Genomic DNA, 25,979 nt, shown 5'->3' with positions numbered 1-25,979 from the left:
GACAAACACTGACACACGCTGCACAATCGCACCTTCCTCGACGACGCAGATATGAACGACACCTACGATGTTGATGGCTTCTAAGCAGTGATCCACTTTGCCCGGTACACGATCGTTGGCGATTCAATCTCCTTCTTACTCTGCACCACCCTCAACTCTCGCCTCCTCATCCTATCGACTCTTACCTCCACTTCGTCCTTCTCCTTCTCCTCTCCCCCCAAATTCCTTTCCAGCTCGTCGATCACTCTGCACGTGTTGCTGAGGATGCCTTGCAAACTGGCGATGGCCAACTCGCTAGCCTTTGCGATGGGTGTCAGGTCGTCTGCCGCAATCTTCGTTTCAGGATGGAACCTTCCTAACGTCAATGCGGCGAACATGTCTCCTACTCCAGAGAAATACCCTTGAACTTCTGGAAACTGTATCGACCAGATCCTCAACTCGTCCACCTCCAACGTTGGTTCTTGCCTCTCCCCGCCTCTGACTTCGATCTCGCAGCTAGATCCGACTTGAAGCATCGCTGGTCTGCCATCTGCCATGTTCCTCTGAGCACCGATCCTTTCCAGATCGGCATCGGGTAGTTCGACGGAAGTGATGATGACGTGGGGAACCTTGTGCTTCTTGTGCAGCTTGAGGAGCACGTGTTTCAACGAATCCAAGTCTGTGATCTGCATTCCTGTCAATGCTTGTGCTTCGAACTGGTTGGGGGTGATGATGGTAGCGTACTCGAGCATCGCTTGATACATGGGCAGAACGTCGGGCGAAACGTACATGCCTCTACCCATATCACCCATCACCGGATCCAAGAGATACACCAGTCCACCTTCCTCATCCTGCTCCCCTCCAGTCTGCCTAGATCGCAGCTTCTTCACCAGCCCCAGCACCACCTCCACCACCGATGCCGATGGCATGTATCCCGTGAGCATGCGAGAGTACCGCAACAGACCGTTCTTATCGAGCGAAGAGAAGATGTCCGAGAGGTGGGAGGAGTCGAACCGCAAGCCGCCCCATCTGCCGTATCCGGTGTGGTTGCTGAATTGGACCGTGTTGGTGACGTCGACGTCCCAGCCGAGGAGTTGGAGTGGGAAGGTGGCAGAGCGGTTACCGACGTACCCGGAGACGACGTGGGATTGTATGCTGAGGATCCGGGTGGGATCGGGGATATTGGCTGCCATTGTCGTGAGGGATGCAGCAAGGAAGCCGGATCTGGATGTGGCAGTCGTTAAAGGGTATGTCGAGAGCCACTAGCTGGAAGAAACTGTAGGTGCTCTTCTTGGTGTGATCGGACAAGTGTAGGTTGAGCAGGAGGTTGCAAGAAGAAAAGTGATAAGAAAGCAATCAAACCATGTGTCGAAGCGAGAAATTAAGCATTTTCTGAGCCCCAAAGGATCTCCAGAAGAGTCATGCCTTCGGTGCTTCCGAACAATTGACCGGGCACTTTTCCTTTCACGCCCGCCTCTTTCCCAGGGTGGAGGTGTTGATCCTCCTCGCTGTCTCTTCCCAACCACCTCGTCATCTCGCCCAGTCCGTTCGACAAGATGGACCAGGAAGCATTCCGACAGCTGGTCTCATCGTCCTCGACCATCTCTCCTACCGCATCTCCCTCCCGATCCTTCGGCAAGACACCCAAACGAGCCCCCACCTCCACCACCACCGCCGTCGCCGCCTCCTCCACCTCATCCACCAAACCATCCGACCTAAAACCGCGCAAGCTCTCCTCCAACTACATCGATCGAGCATCCGCACGACGATCCGGCCACACCTCCTCCGAATTCAACGACATCGAATCGCTCCACCGCGACTTTGAAGAACGAATCGCTGCAGCGGAGACCGAGCAGGAAAGGCAAACGTTGCGCGAGCAGATCAGTAGCGTCGGTGGAGATGCGAGGTATTCCGTGCTAGTCAAGGGGCTGGATTGGGCGTTGTTGGCGCAGAACAAGGCTAGGATAGAGAAGGAAAAGGATGGTGGGGAAGGGACGGCGGAGGGAGAGCTCGAAGAGGCGTATCAGGAAGGGAGGGCGGAGCAGAGTGGTGGTGGCAGAAGTAGAGAGCAGATTGTTGAGGCGATCAAGAGGAGGAGGGAGGGCAAATCCAGAGCACAAGCCAAGGACGAAGCGCCCGAACAGAAGTTCCGGCCGATCGGGTTCAAGCCCATCGGTGTAGCAGGCGAGGGTGTGGAGCAGGAAACTGCGGAACACAAGTGGGTGAACGGCAAACGGATGAGGAAGAAGAGGAAGGCAGAAGTGGTCGTCGAAGCGTCCGATGCAAAGGACGAGACCGAAGCTCGAGTGTCACGAGCAAGGGACCAGGCCACGCGCACGCAGAAAACGGCCAAGACGAAGCCACCGCCTAACGTGACCATTAGCAAGGCGGAGGCATCGCGACCGACAGCTCCGGCCCAAGACATTCCAGCGAAAGCGGAGAAAGATCACTCGGATCTGCAGACACGACTGGTCAACACGGCTCCATCCGAGTCAACAGAAGGCCGGGACCTGAGAAAAGAGCCTTCAATCGCTCCAAAGCCGAACAGTCTTCCGGTCGCAGCACCGCATCACCAAGATGAGGACGACGATGACGACGAGGACATCTTTGCCGACGTTGGTGGGTGGCACGGCATCCCCGAAGAGAACGACGGTGACCGCCAAGAGCTCGAAAATGACACCGAAGCCGCTCTCACGCCAACGGCTCCTGCCGCTAGCGCACCCTCACCCCTCCCCCTGTCTACACCCCCGACACGGCCATCCGCAGCGGCCCCTCCCGAAGCGAGTTCTTCTCCAATCGACGCCACAGCCGCCCCTCCAGCCTCTTCTCGTCCTCAACCTCCAGAAGCACCCATGCCCGAACCCGCCGTCGAACTCCACCCTCCGCAGCAGAGATCGCCCATCGAACCAGACACCACATCCCATGTGCCCGACCCAGCGCCATCTGCAGAATCTCCTCCACTCAAGAAGAAATCCAAATGGGACGACAATGACGACGTTTCAACCAAAAAGAAGAAGAAGAAGAAACACTGATTCCCCTTCCTTCCCCCATCTGCATACTCGCCTTGTACTTGTAAAGCGCACACACGATCTCGCTCACAAACATCGAAAGTCGCGTGTGTGCTCGAAAGGTGGTAATTTCCAATCAACTCGCGCGGGGTGTATACTTCTCTTTGCTACTCTGACCTGCTGAGAACACCAACACCTTTGCTCCTAACCACCTCCAAACATGCCTCGCACTTCGGATGCACCAGCACCAATTCCGCTCTCATCTCCTCACCCTCTCCGCTCGAATCGCTCAGAAGTCCACCGTGAAGTGTCGGTACGGCAACGGACCCCGACGAGGCACCGGGGATACGTTTGGGACCGCCGACATCGCTAGCCGATGCGGCGGCAGGATGCACCGACTCGCGCTGATCCTCCATCCACCGATCCACAGCACCGATACCGGACGGTCGTTCGAGGGTCAAATCGCATGCTGCGCAGTCGTCGCACCCCGGTGCAGCTGCTTGCATGACTGCAGGTGGTGTCCTCGGGCTCGGGGAGGAACTGGTCATGCTCGACGCTCGATTGGACCCGGAACGATGTTCTGAATCTTGCTTTGCGACGCATCGTGCGCACCGACAGTTGTCTCCACACCCGCAGGCTGGCGGAACAAACTCGGTCGACATATCCACCGCTTGCAGCAGCAACTCTATGCTAGGCGCAGCCGCTTTGGAGGTGCTCTTCCCAGAACAGCATGCACTCTTCTCCGTCGAAGATGTCGACCCCGCTGCAGCTGCGTCCTTTTGAACGTCGACAGAGCGCTTTCGCTGCCGACACGATCCGCCAGAGCAGGAGCATTGAGATGGATCGCATCCATCCTCCAGCCCACAGTCGACCTGCTTGGGTGACAATGCTGCGACGCGACGTTGACGCGGTTCGGAGCAACATGTGCACGAGCCTGTGCTGCGACACCCACATGGATTCATGAGGCTGGATAGCGAGAGCGTCGAGTAGCGGGTTGGAACAGAGTCCTGAATGGGTGGAGATTGAGAAACGCGGCTTGGGTACGGATGTGCAGTGTGGATGCTGGGTAGGCTCCAAGAGTGAGGCGAATGGTGCGCAAGGATAGGCGGCAAGACGTTATCATGGGCAAACGAGGTGGACAAGGCATGATCAGCCTGTTCGACCTCGTCGTCTCTGTGGGCTGAGGCCGTTGATTTGGTCTGCGTCTTTGCTCTTTTGACCGGGCGCGGGTCATCATCCTCTGCTGCGATGCGCGGCAGGATAGGGACGTTTGACTTGGCCGCAGCCGACTTGTTATCTGATGGAGCAGGCGCCGTTGTCGAACTTGTCTTTTTCCCGGTGCAATCACATCGAACATGACGTCCGCTCTCCCTGCGTTTCTTACGGCAGATCTCGCACTGAGTCGGTGGCCTTCCCTTGCTGCGGATGGGATAGAGCGGGCCTTTTGAGCCGTCCTTGTGGTTGCATGAGGATGTGCGGTGGCCACGGATGCAAGATGCGCAAGCGTATTTGACGTTGCTGTTCTCGGCAGAAGCATCGCCGTGGCTGAATCGGCGAGCAGGTGTATCAAGTTGGCTGGGCGTGTCGGTTGAAGGAGAAGACGCTGAGAACGACATGGCCTGCGCTGCAGCATCTCTGATGTTCGAGCTCGACGAAGAGGGTGAGAGGCTTTGCGTGTGGTACGACTCTCGAATGCGCGGTGGCGAGACTGTTGACTCGCTGTAGCGATGAGAGAAGAGGCGGGAAGGCGCAGAAGCGGATGCTGTTGCCGCTGTCATGGTGAAGGATGAATCTGGCACTACAGAGAAGGCGATGCTGTCTGTGACAAAGTGTTCGTCGTTGAAGGATGCGGTAGCAGCGAGTGCTGGAGTCGACGAGATGGTCGCGCAAAGAGAGCAAGTGGTGCAAGCGGCGAGCTGTTATGGACAGCGAAGATGTGTGTGCTGATTAGACAGAGTGGAGCTCTGAGCGTGCAAGCATCACCGAGACGGCACGACGGTATAGCATGTATGCGCGGAGCAGAGGGCAAAGTGGAGACAGCAAGGCACGTTGGTCGTGGGCCGAGGGCGAGCGGGATGAAGTCAAGGGTCACGCCGACATTGCAGCGAGTTGTAGGCCCATAGAGCGGTGGAATGCGAGCTTGTGAGACTGGTCTCTGTTGGAACAGAGAGAGCGTGGTGCAGGCTTGGAGGTGGCGAGGACATGATGGAGTCAATGCAAGAAGAAAGCCATGAGCTGTGGGCAAATTTCACGCGAAACCAGGGCCGAGGGTTTTCGGCTGTTTGGCTGAGCAACGCGGAGCAGCGCAGCAAACAGGTTGCAGGTTGCAGGTTGCGTGCTTCTCTGTCTGTCTGACAGCGCCAAATTCTGCAGCATAATCCGCAACCCACCTCGCACCGAAAGAAGGGTCTTCCCAATTGACAGGTCTGTGTACGACACAGGACGCAACCCTGTTTCCACATTCCTAGACACACTCTGTCTACGTATTCAGCCTACGCTAGGGCAAAGATCGCGCAGCCGCTAGCCGCTCTGTGAGCTGATTCTGCCGGGGCAAGGCAAGTAAGTCGCTGTTACGGCACAGCTCAACCCTGAGACCACGCCTAGTAGACTAGTGCCAACGCGAGCTCTGATTTCACAGCGAGGCCATGCCCTCGAGGGTCATGTCGCTTGGGTCGCGGGTTGTGTTTTCAGATAGCCCTTTGTTGAAGCCTACTGGCATGTCATGCCGTTGAACGCTAGCGACATGAACCGGTCCATTCAGCATCTTTGAGCCTTCCATGTTGTTAAAACAGCGCAGAGCCGTGCTTCGACCCAGTCACAGAGCGTCTGATCAGGACGCTAGGGGGACAGTCGTAAATTCATGCCGAGCTGAGGGCAAGAGCCTCGGTGAATGGGTTGAGGGCGTCTGTAAGCTGCACGTTGCAGATCCGCGCCGCCGGCAGCTCTTGAAACCTTGAAGTTTCATCAAATTTTGTTACACCGACGTGGATTCTGGCTGCAAAATTCGTCCTGCTTAGAGAGCATGACAATTGCAGGCACGTCCGGATTTCGGATGCAACTTTGCTGCAGACCCTCCTTCTTCTCGACGTCTTGCTTCCCTCGCAGCGCTTACAACACCACTTCCGGTGTCTGGCCGAGTCATCTACTTTCACACCAGACCGTTCCTACTATATCCTGGCAGCTGCGCCGCTGCAGCACCGTCGTCCACCATGTCTCGCTCAGCACCCCGTATCAAAAACCGCGCGCCCGCGCCCATCCAAATCTCCGCCGAACAACTCCTTCGCGAAGCTCAAGAACGTCAGGAAGCACCTGCCGCCGCCCCCGTCTCCAAAATCGAAGACTATGAAGAGCTCCAAGAGTACCGCGGGCGGCGCCGCGCCGACTTTGAGGATCGCCTGCGTCGAAACCTGGGCAACATGTCCATGTGGATCAAGTACGCCGAATGGGAAGCGAGTCAAGGTGAAATGGACCGTTGCCGTTCCGTCTACGAGCGGGCCTTGGATGTCGAGCCTCATTATCTGCCGCTATGGCTGAGGTATACGGAGCAGGAGTTGAAGATGCGAAACGTTCAACATGCGAGGAATCTCTACGACAGGGCGGTCAGCATACTGCCGAGGATCGATCAGCTTTGGTACAAGTACGTGCATCTGGAGGAGTTGCTGGGGAACGTGGCGGGGACGAGGCAGGTGTTTGAGAGGTGGATGAAGTGGGAACCCGAAGAGAAGGCTTGGCATGCGTACATCAACCTCGAAGTGAGGTACGATGAACCGGATAGAGCGAGCGCGATATGGGAGAGGTGCGTAACATGTCACCCTACACCAAAGCAGTGGATTCGATGGGCCAAGTTCGAGGAAGATCGAGGCGACCTCGAGAAAGCAAGGACGGTGTTCCAGATGGCACTCGATTACATCGGTGAGGACGAGGACGCGATGGAAAAGGCACAAAGCGTCTTTACCGCCTTTGCAAAGATGGAAACTCGCCTCAAAGAGTACGAGCGAGCAAGGGTCATCTACAAGTACGCACTCGAGAGGCTGCCCAGGTCAAAATCCGAAGGGATCTACTCGAGCTATACACGCTTCGAAAAGCAGTTCGGCTCCATGAGCAGTGTCGAAGACACTGTCATCGGCAAACGACGCATCCAGTACGAAGAAGAATTGGCAGCCCAAGCCGGCGATCCTGCAGACTACGACACCTGGTTCGACTACTCGCGTCTCGAAGAAGACGCCCACCGCGCACTCGCCACCTCGGGCGCATCACAGGATCAGCTCGACCAATCCACCAAACGTGTGCGCGAAGTGTACGAACGGGCCATCGCCCAAGTCCCCGCCTCCCAAGAGAAACGCGACTGGCGACGGTACATCTTCCTCTGGCTGCGCTACGCCCTGTTCGAAGAAATCGATACCCACGACTACGACCGCACACGCGAGATCTACAAGGCCGCCATCGCCATCGTTCCACACCGTCGCTTCACATTCGCCAAACTCTGGATTCAGTACGCGCGCTTCGAAGTGCGTCGTCTCGACCTTACCACCGCACGCAAGATCTTCGGCACAGCCATCGGCATGACTCCCAAGCTCAAACTCTTCACCAGCTACATCGAGCTCGAACTGTCGCTCAAGGAGTTCGACCGTGCACGCAAGATCTACGAAAAGGCGCTCGAATGGGATCCGACCAACTCGCAGACCTGGGTGCGTTTCGCCGAGCTGGAGAAGAACCTGTTCGATACGGATCGTGCACGGGCGCTGTTCGAGCTGGGTGTCGGGCAGGCGGAGCGAGGAGAGGAGGAGAGTGGAGGCTTGGATATGCCAGAGATCGTGTGGAAGGCGTACATCGATTTCGAGTTCGAGGAGAGGGAGTGGGAGAGGGTCGACGCGCTGTACGAGAGGTTGTTGGACAAGAGCGGACATGTCAAGGTGTGGATCTCGTATGCGCTGTCCAAGATCAACCAGGCCGCAGCGATCGAGGAGGATGAAGACGAAGGCGAAGACGACGATGACGACGATGACGACGCAAAACCGTCACGAGAATTGACGCAAGAAGAGCAGGAAATACGACAGGAACGTCGTTCCGCCCTCGCCTCCGCCGCCCGCACCCTCTTCCAACGAGCCTACGACGACCTCAAATCGCGCTCGCTCAAAGACGAACGCGTCACCCTCCTCGAATCCTGGAAAGCCTTTGAACGCCAGCACGGGTCGGCAGAAACGCTCTCCCACGTCGAAGCCAAGTTCCCACGCGTCGTCAAGAAGCGCAAGCAGCTCGAGCAAGGTGACGATGGAGCCATGGAGGAGTACTACGACCTCATCTTTCCGGATGACGAGGAGAAGGGCAAGGGTGCGTTCAAGCTGTTGCAGATGGCTCATGCTTGGAGGGCGGCGCAGGCGGCAAAGGAAGAACAACAGCTGCCGGAACCGACGGAGGACGTGGGAAGAGATGTCAGTGCAGACGAGGAAGAGGATGAGGAGAGATTGCCCATCGACATGGACGACGATGACGACGAGGAAGATCCGCACGCCAGCGACGAAGATTCTTGATATTGAATCAGGTTCGCATCGCCACATCACACCCGCGACACACTCTAATCAAACTCATTTCGAATAGCAGAGCAGATCATGATTGAACCTCGCATGTGACCTTACAAAAACCTCCTACACCCCGGACTTCCGCACAAACACGGAATCGCATCCTCATCATCCGCCGAACTCTGAAACTTGTAGTCGTACGTCAACTCCTCTCCCGCACGGATCGCCGTCTTTGCATACAGCACGATGCGCTTCTCCCCATTCAGCGTCAAGATCTTGGCGTTGCAGTTGGGCGTGCAGCAGTGGTTCATGAGTCGCGCAATGTTGCCCTTGTGCGTCGCGTCGACCACGAGGTCGTCGTCGACACGGAAGAGGTAGGTGGAGAAGTTGCCCTGTCGTTCATACTGCTTTTCTCGTTCGTCGGCCACCTGCTGTCGCACCACCTCGCCGACGTACTCGATCACCATGTCGCCGGCAGGGATGAGCTCCATGGCGTACAGACCCCAATCGTGGATGGGTGACTTGGCGAACTTGAGCTGCTTCTTGCGCGTGCGGAGCTGGTTGAACTTGAACATGTCCGTATCCGTCGCGGTTTCGCGTTTATGCTGTTCGATGCCGAGCACCAGACGTCGCGAGTCGGCGCGGTTGTTTCGCGCCGACTGCAGGACGTGAGCATTGCTGCTGCCGTCGACCTCTTCGGTCGCCTTGTTGCGGTCGGGAAGATGCATCGCTTTTTGCTCTGGTGGGATGCGGTAGTATCCTTCCGTGCGCGCAGAGCCAGTGCTGTGCTTGGGGATCGTTCCAGCGGCGATGGCGTTTTCCTCGGCTTCAGCTTCGAGCTCTATCTCGTCGACCACTGTGTCTTCGCGAGCGAGCTCGCCCGTCTGAGCCAGGTGGTCGAGGGCAAGACGTAGATAGTAGCAGTCTTCCCCATCCTCCACCAGCCCAGCCTCGAAGGGATCCGCGGGAATGGGTTTCGCCTTTGAGGGAGCTTTTGCTATCTTTTTGGACTTTGTGGCGGCTATTGTGGACAAGTCCGTTTCCGGTGTTGCTGCTTCGCTTCCTTGATCCGCATCGCTGTCAGCTTCCACTTTGACACCTTTACGAGCGGCGGCCGAAGCCTTCTTCTTTGAAGCAGGCGTGACTTTGACCTTGGATCCCTTTTTGCCCTTTGCGCTTGAAGCCCCTTCCATCTGCTCCGCCGTGGCAGGCTCCACTGACGCAGAAACGGACCTCGAAGTAGCAGCCGCATCGTCCGAGTCAGCCTCCTCATCTGACGCTTCGAGGAGCCACGCTGCCGCACCGCGCCTCTTTGTGCTCGATTTGGACGCAGTGTGACTGTCGTGACGAGCAGAGGCTGCCACTTGTCGCTCAGCATCATCGCCGTCATCGTCCGAGCTGGATGGATCCCTGACGTCCCGAGACTTGGACTTGCGTGCCGCATCGTGCTTCTTCTTGAGCTTGGCTTTCGCAGCGATCGCGTCAGCATTCAACGGCTTCTTCTTGGGTTCGGTGCCAGCAAGTTTGCGGAAGGATGGCAAGCGAGCATCGCCTTGAACTGCTGAAGAGGCGAAGGCACGGTCTTTGGCCTCGCTTGGTGCAACAGCCTTCTTGATCGTGGCTTTGGCCAGCATCTTCCCGCCTTCGCTATCCGGCTTTAGGTAGGAATTCACGTACGAGCCGACGACACGGCTCTTAACATCGCGAACAAATGTCTCGGCGAGCTCGTTTTGCAGCATGCGGAAGACAGCTTCCTGGAGCTCTGCTGAAGTCCACGTCGTCGTTTGCTTCTCTTGCGCTGTCAGCGGACGCAAGCCCGTGTCGATCTTTTTGGATGGCTGTTCGGCGCGCGTGGGCGCGCAAACAGTCGGACGCGTAGCGGACACGCTGCTCGCTGGTCTCGTTAGCTGGCCGCGGGCATGTTGGGACGGTACTGCGCGGACTTCGAGCTGCAGCGTGTAGGCTCCGATTGTCAAGGTCTCGTTGACGCGCTTGCACTTGTTGGCCTCTTGGGTGGTGCTGAAAGCCACGTAGAAGGCCTTGTCACCTTCACTGACCCAAAGAGGCTCCGTGCTGCTCAGTTGCGTCTCGATGGACTCCGCGTCGATGCCACAGTTTGTGGGTTTGGGAATGTAGATGTAGGGACGCTTTTCCTCCTGCAGCTTGCCAAGGATCTCCGCGGACGGGTACTTGCTCTTCTTGCGAGGTGCAGATCGCGGCGCTGACGGGGTCGTCGAGTCGTCGTAGACCCTGCCACGATACGCATTGGACTCGTCTGCGTCGCGCCGGCGCTGATACGGATCCCCGGCAGCCACTTTCCAACTATCCTCGTAGCTAGATCTGGTCCGCGAGCGTGACGAAGCTGGATACTCGTAGCGGTCCGGGTTGGCACGTGCCGAAGGCGAAGACGAGGCATATGAAGGGGTAGGCGCAGATGCCATCAAGGCTTTCGGCCCGCGAGGGATCTGGGGTGGAGGCATGTTTGGCTTTGCTGTGCTCGGCGTGGCAGGCGAGCTGCTCACGCCCGTCGACGGAGGCGGTGGGGGTGCTAGCTTGCGACGCAAGATGGCCTCGTTTTCAGCCAGCTTCGCCTTGACCTTCTCCTCGAATACCTCGCCATCGCGATCGAGAAAGGCCTGGGCTTGTGTTTGTCCGATTACGCGGTTATTCAGCGCAAGGAAAGCCGCTTTCGCCGCTTTGGCGCCGTGTTGCGGAATCTGTCCTGCTGGCACGCTCTCGAGCGGTTTGCCGTGATCGTCAAAGTCGTGTGCAAACGTGGCACGGAAGATGCCAATGCTTTGTCCGATTTTGGGGTCGATTTTGAGTTCGGACGATTCGACGCGGCCGTGCCGATAGACTTGCAGCAGAATCTCAGGCGGTCGCAGAAGCCCGGAAAGGTTGGTCAAGACGAGATTGCGCGGCGGCGGAAGCGGCTTCCTGCCTGTCGAGTTGGCGTCCCACCTGAACGTGGCGGAGTGAAGCGCGTCGCGATATCGCGCAGACTTCTTGCCGGCCTTGCGTGGATCTCTGGTCTCCGCATCGACGAGGTTTTTGTCCGCAGCTGACTTGTAGATGGGCTTGACGCCTTCCTTGAAGGGTGCGGTTGCCACGTAATTCTTTGCCCTGCGTTCTAGTGGAAGCTCGTGCGGAAGCTCAACGTGGCCGAAGGACCGCGGCGGTCTGGCTACGTCCTGCTTCAGTTCGCGACTTGCCTTCTGAACAGTGCCGGCAGCTTGCTCAGATGACCGTCCGGTCGACGATGCCTGCGAGTCACGGCTTTCCCGCGTGAGGACTAGAGGCGTGTTAAGTTCGGCGGCGCCGTTGGCAGGCAAAAGATCGGCACGTGGAGGAGACGCCGCAGCACCATTCGGATCAGATGCAGTGCGATAGTCTGCGTAAGGCCGGTTGAGCCGCGGCGCTCGAACCGAGTCGACGTCACGAGATGCTGTTGTCAGGGGAGCCTTCTGCACGATTTCGCCCTGCTCCATGTCGGCGGTCCTTGCAGCATCGGCAGCTACCAAGCTTCGTCGGTCTGATGAAGCTCGATCAGAAGTAAGCGCTTCTGATCTATGTCTGCGATCTGTCTCCGCACCGTCTTCCGACCTTCCATTGGTGTACGCTGGGGCTTCAGAGCGCTTGATGGGATGCGCGCGCGTCTCTGCTGAAGAAAGGTGGTCGTTGCGTCTGCGATCGCTCCTGTCATAGTCTGGCGCATATGATCGATCTCCGCTTTGGTCGCGGCGACCTTCTCGGCTGCGGTTTCGATGGCGGTCTTGACTGCGACTACGACTGCGACTCGTCGCACGTCTTCTGCCGGAACTTCGCGAGTCTCGCGCATAGTCGTCTCGGCGATGCTGTCTTTCGTAGTCATCATTTAACCCGGATCTGCGGGATTCACGATCGCGATGCGAGTCATCGTACCGGGATGCCGGGCGCTCGTTGCGCCACGCATCGTTTTGATAAGCGCGATCTGACCAACGGGGTCGCGGTGCATCCCGGCTATCGTCTATCCTTCTGCCCTCATCACGCTTCCTTTCCAGTTTCCAGCGTTCAGCAGCATCGTGCCCCCACCCATAAGAAGATTCTGGAGACCTCGGTCTCGCCGAACGGTCGGGTGAGCGCTGTCTTTTGGAGCTGGAATGGCCGTAGCGTGTTTCGTCCCTGCGATCGCGTTCGTACCTGGAGTGGCGGTCATCGCTAGGAGGCGGAGAGTAGGCGACGCGATCCCGATGACCATGTCCGTGATCATCTCCATACGCGCGGTCATAGGCCGAGCGACTCGAGTATCGATGGTCATCATCGCGACCGTGATCGATGGAGCGACGCCGGTCGGAATCTCTGTAGGTGTCGCTACGATGCCTCGGCTCTGGAGATGGTGATCTTCGATGACTACGATCTTCTCTGGACGATCGTGAATATGACGAGGGAGGGTCAGCATGCCTCGATGATGAGCCGTGGGCGTAGCCATTGTGCTGCTGCATGGACGAGGAAGGCATCTCGATCGCCGCGGCCCTGCAGGGCTCTCGACGGCTGCAAGGCAGCCAGCAGAGCCGATGAAGCTGCGGCAAGGCTGCGCGAGTCAATCACCGTAGTTGTGTCGGTTCTGATGCTGTCTCCATCGGACTGAAGAAATGAGCCGTGCTTGGATGCGATTGGGCCTAGCCGATTGTATGCAGCGAGCTGGAAGAATCGCTCACCCAGGCCTCGAGGTGGTTGCCAGCTGTCGGATGATACTGAATGCAGTGAAGCCACGAGGGAGTAGTCAGAACGAGGCACCGGTTCTAGCTGAGACCGAACCGACGGCAATGCAGATGCTGCTGATGATGATGTTAGAAGAGTCGGTCGGCACTGTCAATAGCGAGGCAGAAAACTCAGGCATCGGAGAGCTTTTCGGCAGCCCCGCACACACGAGTCGGGACTCTCTCTGACGAAAGAGTGCCAATTTCCAACGTCGATTTTGTCGCGCTCTACGGGCGCAATAGTCAACTTCGGAACGAAGAAAGTGTCACCTGCAGCATCCAAGGCACAATCATTAACGTGAATTCAGGGTCGCGCTTTTTCAGACACGGCTTCAGCCCTCTTCACGCGAAGCGATGGGCACCATTTAACGGTGTTAGACTGCAAAGCTTTCCAGTGATGTCTGCGAGCAGCGAGTTGGTTGGCCCCTGCTCCACATTCTCCCCCCACCATCTTTGATCCTCTCACACACCAGCATCGCACCCGACGAGCTCCCTTCTGCCCCCTTTCCATTGCTTCACGAGCCCCAGCTAGAGCGGCGTAGTTTCTCCGAAAAATTCTCCTTTCTGGCAGAAGTCTCCTAACGCAAGCCCTTCCGGCTCACGAAGCGCTCGCCCGTCATGTTGGTCCTGGTGATTGGCGATCTTCACATCCCTTTCCGCGCACACGACCTACCAGCCAAATTCAAGAAGCTGCTCGTACCCGGCAAGATCCAGCAGATCATCTGCACTGGCAACGTTTGCAACACCGACTACCTGCACTATCTGCGCACCATCGCAGGCGATGTTCATCTCGTCAAGGGTGACTACGATGACAACCCGCACTTTCCATCGAGCCTGATCCTCAACCATCCGCCATTGCGCATCGGTGTGCTGCATGGGCATCAAATCGTCCCAGCCGGCGATACACAGTCGCTCGCTGCGGCGGCGAGGGCCATGGATGTCGACATCTTGCTCACCGGTCACACGCATCGATTCGAGGCGTTCGAGCTCGAGGGCCGCTTCTTCGTCAACCCCGGCAGCGCCACCGGTGCCTGGCATCCTACATGGCCGTTGAGAGATCCCGCCTCGGTAGCTGCATTGGCCGAGAAGGCAGCCGCCAAGGCGAAAGAGGATGCTGCATCTGCCGACAAGAAGGCAGACGACCCGAAAGCAAAGAAGGGTGTAAAGGCGTCGGACAACAACAAGACAGAAGATGCGGCAAAGGACAAGGCATCCGAATCAAAGGATTCCGTCAAGGAAGGCGAGCATAAGAAGGGAGGCGAAATCGAAGAAGAAGAAGCAAAAGAAGCAGCAGCACCTGTGCCCAGCTTTGCCCTGCTCGACATCCAGGGTGCTGTGGTAGTCACGTACGTCTACCAACTCATCGACGGCGACGTCAAGGTGGAGAAGATTGAGTACCGAAAGAATGTCGACAGCACTTCGTTGGCGTTGCAGCGCGGTGCTGCTGGCAACGCCACTGCTGTAGGTGCTTCAGCTGGAGGGCACGGTCAGTATGGCGGACGTTAGTCCCACACCGCTCTTCGCATATTGGGCGTCGACAGTCTGCAATCAAGATACCATTTTGCCGTACACCGACAGAAACGAGCTGCCTACGATGGCCGCGGTCTGTGAAAGCAGGAAAGCAGGAAGATGGACTGGGTTTCTTTTCGTGAGGTACAAATACAGGTGTCTGAGTTTGGGATGATGGTATGCCGTGCGGCGAGTGAGAAGCCATGGCGGCAGATACGAAGCTGCCGCGTGATTCACTTTGCTGGTTGGATGAGCGTCTGTGCGTGCAAACGATGTTCAAAGGCGTGGACGCAAGGGACGTCGGCATACTCGACTCGAATCGGATCAGAACCTACTCGCCTCTCGGCAGCACGAAGATGAACTTACAATGTTGTCGCCTTTCAACAAGATGCGGCCGAGCTCTACCCGCTTGTTGTCCTTCTTTGTCCATACTTCTTCCGCATCCGCCAATGTTACGTTCATGAACTCATCAAAGCCCTGTACCACAACAAGAACAAGTTTGTGTGGTCAGTTGTTGTCGCTACAGGGTATCTTCGGGGCCGTTGTAGTTCGCTTGGCCAACTCACAATGATCTTGCCCTCGATACGAAAGTCGACATTGTCGTAGAGCCATAGCGATACTCTTGTCTGCTGCTGCAAGTGTCGGAAGATGATGTTGATCGGCTGTACCGACACCTTGCTTCGTCCCGACATTACTTATACGCTGAGCTCAGCTTGCAAAGGAAGCACCGATACTGGTTGAGTCGAGCTGTACGCTTCGCTCTGCTTGCCAGAGTCTTTTGCTTTGCCGGATTGGAGGAGTTGCGAGCTGCTGGCTGTGCGAAGTCGTACGGCGAAATCTTGGATGATCGCTCGGAAGTATCTTCTCTGCCCTCTGCGACGCTTGTTGGAGCCAGTCGGATGCCGTCTGAATCGTCGATGAAGGTGCAAGGCTGAATGGTGTCAAGAGCGGTAAGGAAGCAACGGATCTTCGAAAGTCAAATTGAAGACCAAGTCACCGCGAAATGCTGCATCACGTGGATCGGTTCCGATCGGGGGTTTTGCATCGGGTCCCGGATTTTAGCCGCTTCGTCAAGGATGTTGCTGGCTGCGAAGCCAGGCTCGCGCTCGGTTCATGCAAGTGTTGCATCTGACGGAAGCATGGCCCCGTGCCTGCTTTCCACCTCTCTGGGCCGTCCTACACCTCTCGTCATCATTACCCACTTCACCTAGCTCAACACAAGCTACACTCTTGATTGCCCCTGTTGCATTGACCGCAAGCAAGTATCGAGTGGCGGGAAGCGTCTACAAGTCACCTCCTTTGCGCAGAAACAGCACGGCAAACAACCTCTCGGAGGACAAGAGCCTTCGCTTATTTAGCTTCCAAGCCTCCTACGGCCGCTATACCGTGCCGCGTTGGACTCGCAGCAGTCAATTGCAACGCTTCAGCAGCTCTTTTCGCCTCGGACGCTTGAACGTCGAACGTCATACCTTGCATCGGCGGTGGTGGTCGCTTTCTATTCGGATCGACGGAACAGGCACCGTCTCGTCTGCGACGACTTTCAAGATGGGTCTCACATTCTCCTCGATGTTCTCCAAGTTGGCGTTCTGGAACAAGAATGAGGAGGTGAGGATACTCATGCTCGGTCTCGACAGCGCTGGCAAGACGACAATCTTGTACCGGCTGCAGATTGGAGAGGTGGTGTCGACAATTCCGACCATCGGCTTCAACGTAGAGACAGTCACATATAAGAACATCAAGTTCCAAGTGTGGGATTTGGGAGGACAGACATCGATCCGGTAAGCTTTCTCCTTCTGCCTACGATACTTGCAACGATACTGTTACTGACGATGATACGCCTTGCCTTCCACCAATGCACTTCGGGCCCGCCTCTATAGACCATACTGGAGATGCTATTACGCCAACACATCAGCAATCATCTATGTGATCGACTCGTCAGACACAGAACGACTAGGCACGGCAAAAGCGGAGCTGCTCGCCATGCTCTCAGAAGAAGAGCTCAAGGACTCCAAGCTTCTCGTCTTTGCCAACAAGCAGGACTTGCCAGGGGCGCTAGACGAGGGCCAAGTAAGCGAGAAGCTAGGGCTGAGCGAGCTCAAGGATCGTCAATGGTCCATACACAAGTGTTGCGCAACAAAAGGCGAAGGCCTCGAAGAAGGTCTTGATTGGTAAGTCTGACATGGAAACTCGGACCAGAATAGCCTTGATGATGGAGTAGCTGACGTCTTTGCTGTTGTGCTTTTCCTTGCTCCGACAGGCTCGTTAATACATTGCAGAACAAGTGAACACTTTTGACCTTCAAATACCCAAAAGCCAATGACCCCGCACCAAACCCACTCGAGTGTTCGCCTGATGCCTCCCCTAAACCCTGATTGCACAGTGAGGGTTGAAAAAGCATGGTGACCAGGACAGAGCCGTACCTTTTCATTTCTCATTTAGGCCGCCTTCCACGGATGTCTACTGAGAGAGCTCCGCATCTTCTGCCGTCAGGGTCGACGTCGATCCTAGGCAAAGTGTTGTGTTGTTGAATGAGCCAAGACCAGTCTAGGAAGCTGAAATGCAGAGCCAGCGTGGCGAGTCGGACCCTTTGGAAATAGTCAAGGGTGTCGGTGCGGTAGCTCACGGGCCAACGGGCCTTTCCATTTTCCTTTCGCGTACTCTACTCATACATCTCACTCCGGCCAATCTTTACGTCATCCCGGTACTCGATTACTATATCCACAATGCAGTCGACATCATCAGCCATTGCAGCAGCAGCCATGTCGGGCGCCGATATCAGCGCCAAGGCGAACAGCGCTAAAGGCTCCGACGCTGCCTCCAAAAAGAATCCGGGCGGGGCAGTGTCGAGCGACGGGTTCGATGTCGGCGAGGCCGAGACATGGCTGCAGAACCGATGGAAAGCTGTCCACTCTAGCTCGACCGACAAGAGGATACCGGAAGCCCGTGAGTCTTTGAATGTATGCGACACAAAAAAGGTGGACTCTGTTCTGACACCATTGAAACCGGGGTGCTGCGATCCGAACTACAGAAAGGTCAGAAGTGTACAAAGCACCAGCAGGCACGGCAGGCTCTGCTTGGGGACCCAACAAGAGTGAGTTGCGAGCAGTGCCGTCGTCTCGAGAGACGCACAACCAGATCGAACACAGCAGAGTCAGAACGCTGATCAACACAGGTCCAATCCTATTCGATGACATGCAGAGACCATCAACGAGAGATTTGCCAACGACCTGCTCAAGGCGTCAACGGCAGGCGCAGCTCGGTGAATGCCAATGAAACGCTCGGGAGCAAAAGTATGCCGCTTGCGCATGGTCTGTGTGTGGAGAAGATGCTTCCTGTTTGGTCGGGTCAGCATAGCTAGAAGCTAGCCAGACGAGCAGAGCTCGAAGATCGTCGGCGCGGCGGTGAAATTTTCTTGATTGTTAGATTTTGAATCTATGGGCGGAGGGGGGTTTTGGCGGACATGACCAGCTCACACGATCAAGGTCAACTAAGCCAAGCGAAGCCTTCCGATCGTCGATCTGTCCTTGGCGGCATGCCAATCGTGGCAGCAGTGGCCTCAACGGAGCTCAGAAGTCGCGAGCTCACGTTGTAAGTGACAAGCATTCTGCCACCTGCATCTGCGAAGACACAACGAGAGGGTCGTAACACTGCACCAAAAGTTTAGGTCAACGTCGACATTACTGGCATTCCTGCCATGGAAATGGTTCATTCAATGCCACACATACTCACTCCGGTCAAGAACAGCCGACCGTTGCCAAGCCGCGATGGAAGCCGTGGAGTTGGGACCCTTCCGTCGTGACGATGCAGCAGATGTGCTTGCCTGAAAGTCTGCACACTCGTCTGACAGCGGACAGAGAGATAACGCTGAACGAAGCTAACCTCGCCTGCCCCCGATCTAGAAAACACGCTAAATTCACACTCGGATTCTGCCTGAATGTGTGACATGATGTGATCTGCTGCACCGCAAGCCGCGGCGCGTCAAACCGTAGGCTATGCCGCCTCGAACCCGCCACAACCACGCCTGCGCACTGCCTCTTCCTGCTCTGCGCGAGATTCGCAGAATCGTCATTTCTTTGGCCCGCAGCGCACCGCCGCGCAGCAACCTGCGGGCTGTGTGTGGAGCGGCGGAATGGCTTGGCTCATAGAGTGGACGCAAGCACGCCTCTCCAAATATATACTCGATGCAGTGCCAAGCCTCTTGTCTCTTGAACCCTTCCATCTGATATTCGCATATCTTGGCATACAGCTTGCTAGCTCTCTCATCGCCGTCTCAACTCACAATCACTCTTGTCATTAACGCAGTCGCACCTGTCACGCGACGCTACACAGTCTCAGACTCCCGCTCCCTTTTTCAACGAATGGAGTGTCCTACAAATGATGGTCCTGACCTCGATGATTGTAGAGCCTTAAACCCCCAATCTCAAAGCAGCACCAGGCCCGCCTGCTTCACCAACCGCCGCCATCGCCAAGCCCGTCACCCCACAGGACGCAATCATTCGGCCTCGTCGACCGCCGCTAGGGTCGCTTTCCTTGTCTTCGCCGGTCTCGCTCTGCTTTCGGGCTTCTGTGCATCGCCCGTCCAGGCTCACGTCGTTCCAGCCGCCGTCGACCAGCACCAAGCCAGCGCCGACCGTTCCGCGCCACGTCCAATCGTTTCCGACACAGCCGACCATGATCGATTCATAGCCTTGGCCCGCCAGGGCAGCGTGCTCGACACTCTGCCCTTGGTTGCTACCCCTTCCTCTGTCGCTTCGGCGTCCGATCGCGACATCCTTGAATGGATCCGTCAAGAGACCAGCGTCGCCAGCAATGGCGATTCGCTCGCTGCTGATGCATTCCTCGATCAGCTCTATCAGCGTCTCTCCGTCCAGCAACGCTCCGTGGCGGAGACCGCCAGTTCGAATGCCGCACCCAGGTCATCGCGCCGCCGATTCTGGAAGCGTGCGACTTCGGGCGGCAGCGAGTCGCAATGTGGCGAGACGAAGCTTTCCGAGGCCCAAAAAGCCGTCTACGGCATCTTGATCCCCATCCTCGTCGTTCTCTCCGGCCTCTTCGCTGGTCTCACTCTCGGATACATGTCGCTCGACGAGACTCAGCTGCAGGTGCTTGCTCTGCAGGGAACGCCGAAACAAAAGGCTTACGCCGAGAAGATCATGCCAATCCGCAAGGACGGCCATCTCTTGCTCACCACGCTGCTGATCGCTAACATGATCACCAACGAGACGCTCCCCATCATTGCCGACCCTCTGCTCGGTGGTGGAGTCCAGGCCGTCATCGTCAGTATCGTGCTCGTCGTCATCTTTGCCGAGCTGATTCCCCAGTCCGTCTGCTCGAGGTACGGTCTCGCCATCGGTGCCAAGCTCGCTCCGCTCACACGTGTCGTCATAATCGTTCTCTGGCCCATCGCCTTCCCGGTCTCTCGAGTGCTGCACTGGACCCTCGGTCCGCACCACGGCATCGTCTACAGACGCTCCGAGCTCAAGGAGCTTGTGAACATGCATGCCGCTACCGCCGGTCGAGGTGACTTGAACAACGATACCGTCACCATCGTCGGTGGTGCGCTCGATCTGCAGGAAAAGGTGGTCAAGCAGGCCATGACGCCCATCGATCAGGTGTTCATGATCTCGATCGACTCCAAGCTCGGTTACGAGACGCTCCAGCAGATTGTCAGCTCGGGTCACTCACGTATCCCGGTCTACCAAGAGATTGAGATTCCCGTCAACCGCGCTCGTGGAGGCAGCGGCACGTCGACCCCCAACCGCGGCGGGTTCCTCAGTGCTCTGAGCCGAAAAGCCAGCAACACGCAGACCAAGCCCACGTCCGACGATCAGCGCACGCTCGAAGGCAGCGTCACAACTGAAAAGGACTTTGTGTCGATCAGCCCCGAGACGAACGACAAAACCGTGCCCCCCAACGCAGCCGTAAATGAAAAGTCTGGCACGGCTACCACTACGACTATGATCAAACGCAAGAAGATCATCGGTGCCCTTCTGGTCAAGCAGTGCGTGCTGCTGGATCCCGAGGACGAGACGCCCGTGCGCGACATGGTGATCAACGCCCTGCCCACCGTCCCCGCCGACGAGCCGCTGCTCAACCTGCTCAACGTATTCCAGGAGGGTCGCTCGCATCTTGCCATCGTTTCTTCGCGCACCCGTCGCTCTTCGCCGGGATCCTTCGTCGCGCTCGGCAACGAAAGCGACCCTCGTAAAACGCAAGCTCTCGCCCGATCCGGCACCGCCGCTCGTGTCGAAGACCTGGGCAACATCGACGAGGAGAAGCAGCTCGAAGACTCGGAGATCAAAAAGTCCAGCTTCTGGTCACGCCACTTGCGCCGACACCACCGCCACGCCAACAAAGTCGACTCACACGACTTGCCTCCCGAGGCGATGGGAGACGATGTCGATGCCAGCGCTGTCGCGACCGAGATGGCGCAGCGGGACGTGCCCATCGGCATCATCACGCTCGAAGACGTGCTGGAAGAGCTCATCGGCGAAGAAATCCTTGACGAGTACGATTCCGAGGTCGAGCAGAACTTTGCTCAGATCAGTCCTCCGCCCAGTCCCGGCCATAAGGAGATGGTCGAGAAAAAAGCCGAGACGCCCAAAGACGCCGACGAGGTGCAGCTGCCTGGCTCGATCCTCAAGCTGCCCACCAGCCCAAAGATCGGGTTGCCTCGTTTCAAGCTGGGTCGCAGCGCCAGCCAAAAAGAGACCGACCTCAGTGGCGTCGCTGCCACCAACAGCTTTTCGATGCCGCCTGAGCCCGTCGTGGAGAGCAGCGCCGAGCCTACTTCGGCCAAGGAAGCCAAGCCCAAGCCTGACAATGTCGGCGTCCACTTCCCCTTCGAAGGCGCCGACTCACGTGGCCGCGATGGCAGCGTTTCTTCGCGCCCTGGCTCGCGACCGGTCTCGCCCGGGCCCGGTGCGTTGCTGACTAGCACAGACGAGCAGCAGTCTTCGCTCTTCGCCCCACGCGTTAACAAACCCGTCGTGATCCGTCACCAGGCTCCCGACGGCACCATCGCCACTGCCATTGTCGGCGAATCGATGCTGCGCGGCCGTACCGCTGCGCTAGCTGCCGATCGCGCTGCGAGCGGTGACGTCAGCCGAAGCAACACGCCCTCGGGAACACGCGTGAGCCGATTCAAGAGCACGCCGCTGGCCGCCAGCGTTCCCAGCACTCCCATCACCAGCGTCGCTCCCAGGGGCCGTGCCTTTGGTCGATCTGATGTTGATGGTCAAGAGGACGAGGCAGCTCCGGTGGCACACGTTGCCAGCCCCGAGGAACTCGGCTCGGATGAGAAGAACAAGCAGCTTGGCGGCGGCGACACGGATGAAACCGACACGCTCTGAGCCCGCTGCGTTTCTGAAGCATATTTTTGTCCACCTTAGTCTCGCTTTGTTCGCAACCGTTTGAATCATACCTGAAGTTCCGTTTCCGTTACGTCTGCACTGTGTGCATTGCCTGGGTTCATACAGTGTACAGTCAGTACACGCCGCACCTCTGAGTCGAATGTGTGCTTGCAGTGGATGCGATCCGTGTTTTGAAGCAGAGCACAGGCGGAGATGAACCGCTGCGATGTGGGGGAAAACTGAGGTGACGCCCACGTCGATCTGTGCGTGTCGGCTGCGAAATTTCGAAAAATTGGGGGCGGAACTGACGATTCGGTGGTAGCGTCTTTGTTTGCGTTTGACGTCGGCGCTTCTTGAACCATCGTGGACATCGTCGACGTTGCCTTAGGAAACGCTATTTCAGTCACGAGACTTTTGAAGGGACGACAAGCAGTAACGGAACTCACCTCGACCTTGTTGAGGTTGTTCCACATCAACAGAAGCCGCGGCTCGAGGCTCAGGATCCAAGTGGTCATTCTTGTTTTGCTTCTTGCTCAACCGCATCTGCAACTTTGGACCCACCAACGACCCAGTAGGCGTACACCCACCAAACAAGATGCCGGTCTATCCATCTGTCGAGCCCAGCAATTCGGATTTCCCACAGCAACCTTCGCTGGAATCTCTTGCTCAAGATGAACTCCGTGGAGGACTTGCACCGTGGCTGACGACGGCGATCAACGATCCCACCGCCCTCTCCCGCGGTGCCGGCGATCTAGCATCCTCCGCCTCACCCCTCGTCTTCGGAGGTGGCGTATTCGGCCAAGATATGTACAACACCTCGGAAACACTCGCTTCCGATCTACCCATCCGAACCGTCCGTCTTGCCCTGCGATATGGCATCAACGCCTTCGATACTTCTCCCTACTATTTCCCCTCGGAATTCACGCTTGGGAACATCCTACGACGATTGCAACCCGAGTTTCCTCGGGAGTCGTACTTCATCATCACCAAATGTGGAAGGTATGGTCCGGAGAAGAAGCATTTCAACTACAGCGCCGAGAAGATCGACGGGAGTGTAAGGGGAAGTTGCAGGAGGTTGGGGACCGAGTTTTTGGATGTGGCGTTGACGCACGATGCGGAGTTTGTGTGTGAGAGGGTGGGAGCAAGTCATGATGCGGGGTGGGAGAGTGGGGTCGTTTCCGGAATGGTGGAAGCGGGGGAAGTGGGGTTGGGGGAGAGACAGGAGGTGATCAGGTCGTTGGGGTTGGAGGAGACTCTCGAAGCTGCAAGCAGGGTGCATGGGAAAGGCGACGAGCAGTTCCTGGAGGCAATCAGGACGTTGTTCAAGCTGAAGGACGAAGGTGTCATTCGGAGAGTGGGGATCTCGGGCTATCCGTTGCCCGTGCTGCTGAGGCTGTCGAGGTTGGTAGCCACCACAGCGCCGTATCGACCGTTGGACGTGGTGTTGAGTTACTCGAACCACTGTCTGCACTCGGACGTTTTGCAAGGCTGGAAAGCCCTCTTCGCTGCTGACCCGCGTGGTCGCGAAGGAGAACAATCGCTGAAGGAGCTCACTTGGAAAGCACCGCTTCTCATGAACGGCTCGCCGTTCTCCATGGGACTTCTCACCGACGGCACTCCTCCCTCCTGGCACCCAGCAAGCGACGCCCTCAAAGCAGCGACAAAGGAAGCAAGCCGAACACTCGTCGCTCAGGGAGACTCTCTCACTCTAACTTCGCTCAGCTATGGTCTTCGCGGCTCCGAGTTGGTCCATCCCAGTGGCGAAGGTCCTGAGATGAGGACGCTCGTCGGTCTCAGTCACCCAGATCACGTGCACAGCGCCGTCGAGGCGTACCGCGTTCTCTCCGCCGGTGCAACGGATGCTGGAAAGGCGCTCCACCCTTGCAAGCGAGAGGAGAAGGAGAAGAAGCTTGCAGAGTATAGGAAGCAGACGGACAACGAAAAGCTGGTGCGCGAGCTGTTCGCCGAACGTGGTGTGCGGGAATGGAGTTGGGCTAGCGGTCTCTGATCTGGATTTGCGTCGTCGTGGAATCGTTCGAGGATGTAATGCTACGGATCTGTACCCAATGCTGATGCCAGAGCGACGTTGCTTTCTGTGCAATCCTTCCGTTCTGTATGATGTCCAATGCTGTACAACGATGATGATGTCCGCTGGTCTAGCAATGTCAGACTTGAAGGTGTAACAGCAATCTAAAAGTTCATGTCGCTGTGTGGAGGAAGAACACCTCGATCACGGTCAGTGCGCCACTAAAGGGAAAATACGTGGTTGCAGACCGGCAGTATCTGAATGGCTCCGAGCTTGAGCCAACTGACGCGTACTTTCGAGGTTGAATTCCAACATTCGCACCACCTCGCTCACCACGAACCAACACCATCTCCTCGATACATACTACTGGGACTGCACACACACCACCTCCCTGGCATTCTTCCAACAGTAGCGCACTATCTGCGGTATCCCATCCGCATTCCCCATCTCAGCTTGTAAGCTCGGTCACCCAACAAGCGTTGCACTGGACCGCCCATCCTCGAACACCTGCATCGCTTGCTAGCATCAACTACCATCTTGAAGCGGCCGCATCATGACGGCACCACAAACGGTAGCACAGGCCGATGAGGCCATCAAGGCCGGCAACACTCAGGAAGGCGAGCGTATCCTCAAATCCATCCTCTCCAACCAATCCACTACAACCGATGATGCGCAGCTCAAGGAGCAAGAAGCGGCTCTCCTACGACTCGGAGAGCTCTACCGCGACACCAAGAATGCCGATGCTCTGGCAGAGACCGTTCGATCCTCACGCACGTTCATGAGCTCCATCGCCAAAGCCAAGACCGCCAAGCTCGTGCGCACGCTCATCGACTACTTTGAAGGCATCCCCGGCAGCCAGCAGACGCAGATCCAGGTTGCCAAGGAGAATGCCGAGTGGGCCAAGTCCGAGAAACGCATCTTCCTCAAGCAGAACCTCGAGACGAAACTCATTGGTCTCTACTTTGAGAGTAAAAAGTATCGCGAAGCATTGCCTCTGATCGACACGCTGCTGCGCGAACTCAAGAAGCTCGACGACAAGATGATCCTCACCGAAGTGCACCTGCTCGAATCCAAGGTCAACCATGCCATCTCCAATTTGCCCAAAGCGAAAGCGGCGTTGACATCCGCAAGAACCGCAGCGAACTCGATCTACTGCCCGCCTACACTTCAGGCTCAGCTCGACATGCAAGCCGGTGTGCTGCATGCAGAAGACAAGGACTACACCACCGCCTACTCGTACTTTTTCGAGACGCTCGAAGGCTTCGCTCTGCAGGAGGACGCGAGAGCACCGCTGGCGCTCAAGTACATGCTGCTGTGCAAGATCATGCTCAACCTCTCCGAGGACGTCAACAGCATCATCAGCGGCAAACACGCCACCAAGTACGCCGGTAGAGACGTCGAGGCCATGAAGGCGGTAGCCAAGGCGCACGAGGATCGAAGTCTCGAAGCATTCGAACAGGCGCTCCGAACGTACAAGGATGAGCTCTCCAACGATCCGATCGTCAAGAACCACCTGTCGGCGCTGTACGATACGCTGTTGGAGCAGAACCTGTTGCGCGTCATCGAGCCGTATTCGAGGGTGGAGATCGCACACATCGCAAAGGAGGTCAGACAACCGGTGAGGGAGGTAGAGGTTAAGCTGAGTCAGATGATTTTGGATAAGGTGTTCCATGGAATTCTGGACCAGGGCGCCGGTTGTTTGGTCGTGTACGATCAACCGGTGGAGGACAAGACGTATCAGGTGACGTTGGATACGTTGAAGCATGTGGGCAATGTGGTGGATTCGCTATACAAGAAGGCGAATAAGCTTTCGTGAGCGTGGGTGTACAGATGGCAGATATGAATGA

General features: G+C 57.1%; 11 protein-coding genes across 11 annotated transcripts; 7 read left to right on the top strand and 4 right to left on the bottom strand.

Moving 5' to 3' along the window:
- Positions 1-80: 80 nt before the first annotated feature.
- PHSY_001098 (hypothetical protein) lies at positions 81-1,172 on the bottom strand (the record flags this gene model as incomplete). Its single annotated transcript, XM_012331730.1, has 1 exon — positions 81-1,172. One exon carries the CDS (start codon positions 1,170-1,172, stop codon positions 81-83), a length of 1,092 nt encoding a protein of 363 aa, XP_012187120.1.
- A 363-nt stretch (positions 1,173-1,535) lies between these two features.
- Positions 1,536-3,011, top strand: PHSY_001097 (hypothetical protein; the record flags this gene model as incomplete). Its single annotated transcript, XM_012331729.1, has 1 exon — positions 1,536-3,011. One exon carries the CDS (start codon positions 1,536-1,538, stop codon positions 3,009-3,011), a length of 1,476 nt encoding a protein of 491 aa, XP_012187119.1.
- A 143-nt stretch (positions 3,012-3,154) lies between these two features.
- Positions 3,155-4,765, bottom strand: PHSY_001096 (copper fist DNA binding domain protein; the record flags this gene model as incomplete). The annotated part of the gene is made up of 1 exon (XM_012331728.1): positions 3,155-4,765. One exon carries the CDS (start codon positions 4,763-4,765, stop codon positions 3,155-3,157), a length of 1,611 nt encoding a protein of 536 aa, XP_012187118.1.
- A 1,431-nt stretch (positions 4,766-6,196) lies between these two features.
- Positions 6,197-8,518, top strand: PHSY_001095 (hypothetical protein; the record flags this gene model as incomplete). Its single annotated transcript, XM_012331727.1, has 1 exon — positions 6,197-8,518. The coding sequence occupies one exon, from the start codon at positions 6,197-6,199 to the stop codon at positions 8,516-8,518; it is 2,322 nt and encodes a 773-aa protein (XP_012187117.1).
- Positions 8,519-8,619: 101 nt separating this feature from the next.
- Positions 8,620-13,002, bottom strand: PHSY_001094 (histone-lysine N-methyltransferase; the record flags this gene model as incomplete). Its single annotated transcript, XM_012331726.1, has 1 exon — positions 8,620-13,002. One exon carries the CDS (start codon positions 13,000-13,002, stop codon positions 8,620-8,622), a length of 4,383 nt encoding a protein of 1,460 aa, XP_012187116.1.
- Positions 13,003-13,233: 231 nt separating this feature from the next.
- On the top strand, positions 13,234-13,434 carry PHSY_001093 (hypothetical protein; the record flags this gene model as incomplete). Its single annotated transcript, XM_012331725.1, has 1 exon — positions 13,234-13,434. One exon carries the CDS (start codon positions 13,234-13,236, stop codon positions 13,432-13,434), a length of 201 nt encoding a protein of 66 aa, XP_012187115.1.
- A 429-nt stretch (positions 13,435-13,863) lies between these two features.
- On the top strand, positions 13,864-14,751 carry PHSY_001092 (retrograde transport; the record flags this gene model as incomplete). Its single annotated transcript, XM_012331724.1, has 1 exon — positions 13,864-14,751. One exon carries the CDS (start codon positions 13,864-13,866, stop codon positions 14,749-14,751), a length of 888 nt encoding a protein of 295 aa, XP_012187114.1.
- Positions 14,752-14,793: 42 nt separating this feature from the next.
- Positions 14,794-15,799, bottom strand: PHSY_001091 (hypothetical protein; the record flags this gene model as incomplete). Its single annotated transcript, XM_012331723.1, has 4 exons — positions 14,794-14,850; positions 15,121-15,231; positions 15,321-15,416; positions 15,752-15,799. 4 exons carry the CDS (start codon positions 15,797-15,799, stop codon positions 14,794-14,796), a joined length of 312 nt encoding a protein of 103 aa, XP_012187113.1.
- Positions 15,800-15,867: 68 nt separating this feature from the next.
- PHSY_001090 (potential ADP-ribosylation factor) lies at positions 15,868-22,106 on the top strand (the record flags this gene model as incomplete). Its single annotated transcript, XM_012331722.1, has 4 exons — positions 15,868-16,532; positions 16,632-16,821; positions 17,484-17,697; positions 19,057-22,106. 4 exons carry the CDS (start codon positions 15,868-15,870, stop codon positions 22,104-22,106), a joined length of 4,119 nt encoding a protein of 1,372 aa, XP_012187112.1.
- Positions 22,107-22,701: 595 nt separating this feature from the next.
- On the top strand, positions 22,702-24,114 carry PHSY_001089 (hypothetical protein; the record flags this gene model as incomplete). Its single annotated transcript, XM_012331721.1, has 1 exon — positions 22,702-24,114. The coding sequence occupies one exon, from the start codon at positions 22,702-22,704 to the stop codon at positions 24,112-24,114; it is 1,413 nt and encodes a 470-aa protein (XP_012187111.1).
- Positions 24,115-24,685: 571 nt separating this feature from the next.
- On the top strand, positions 24,686-25,948 carry PHSY_001088 (hypothetical protein; the record flags this gene model as incomplete). The annotated part of the gene is made up of 1 exon (XM_012331720.1): positions 24,686-25,948. The coding sequence occupies one exon, from the start codon at positions 24,686-24,688 to the stop codon at positions 25,946-25,948; it is 1,263 nt and encodes a 420-aa protein (XP_012187110.1).
- Between the last annotated feature and the right edge of the window lie 31 nt (positions 25,949-25,979).

Source organism: Pseudozyma hubeiensis (assembly GCF_000403515.1).
Source record: "Pseudozyma hubeiensis SY62 DNA, scaffold: PHS13, whole genome shotgun sequence".
NCBI classification, from domain to species: domain Eukaryota; kingdom Fungi; phylum Basidiomycota; class Ustilaginomycetes; order Ustilaginales; family Ustilaginaceae; genus Pseudozyma; species Pseudozyma hubeiensis.
Note: the sequence above shows the minus strand (reverse complement) of the source record. Positions and strands in the feature narration are given on the sequence as shown.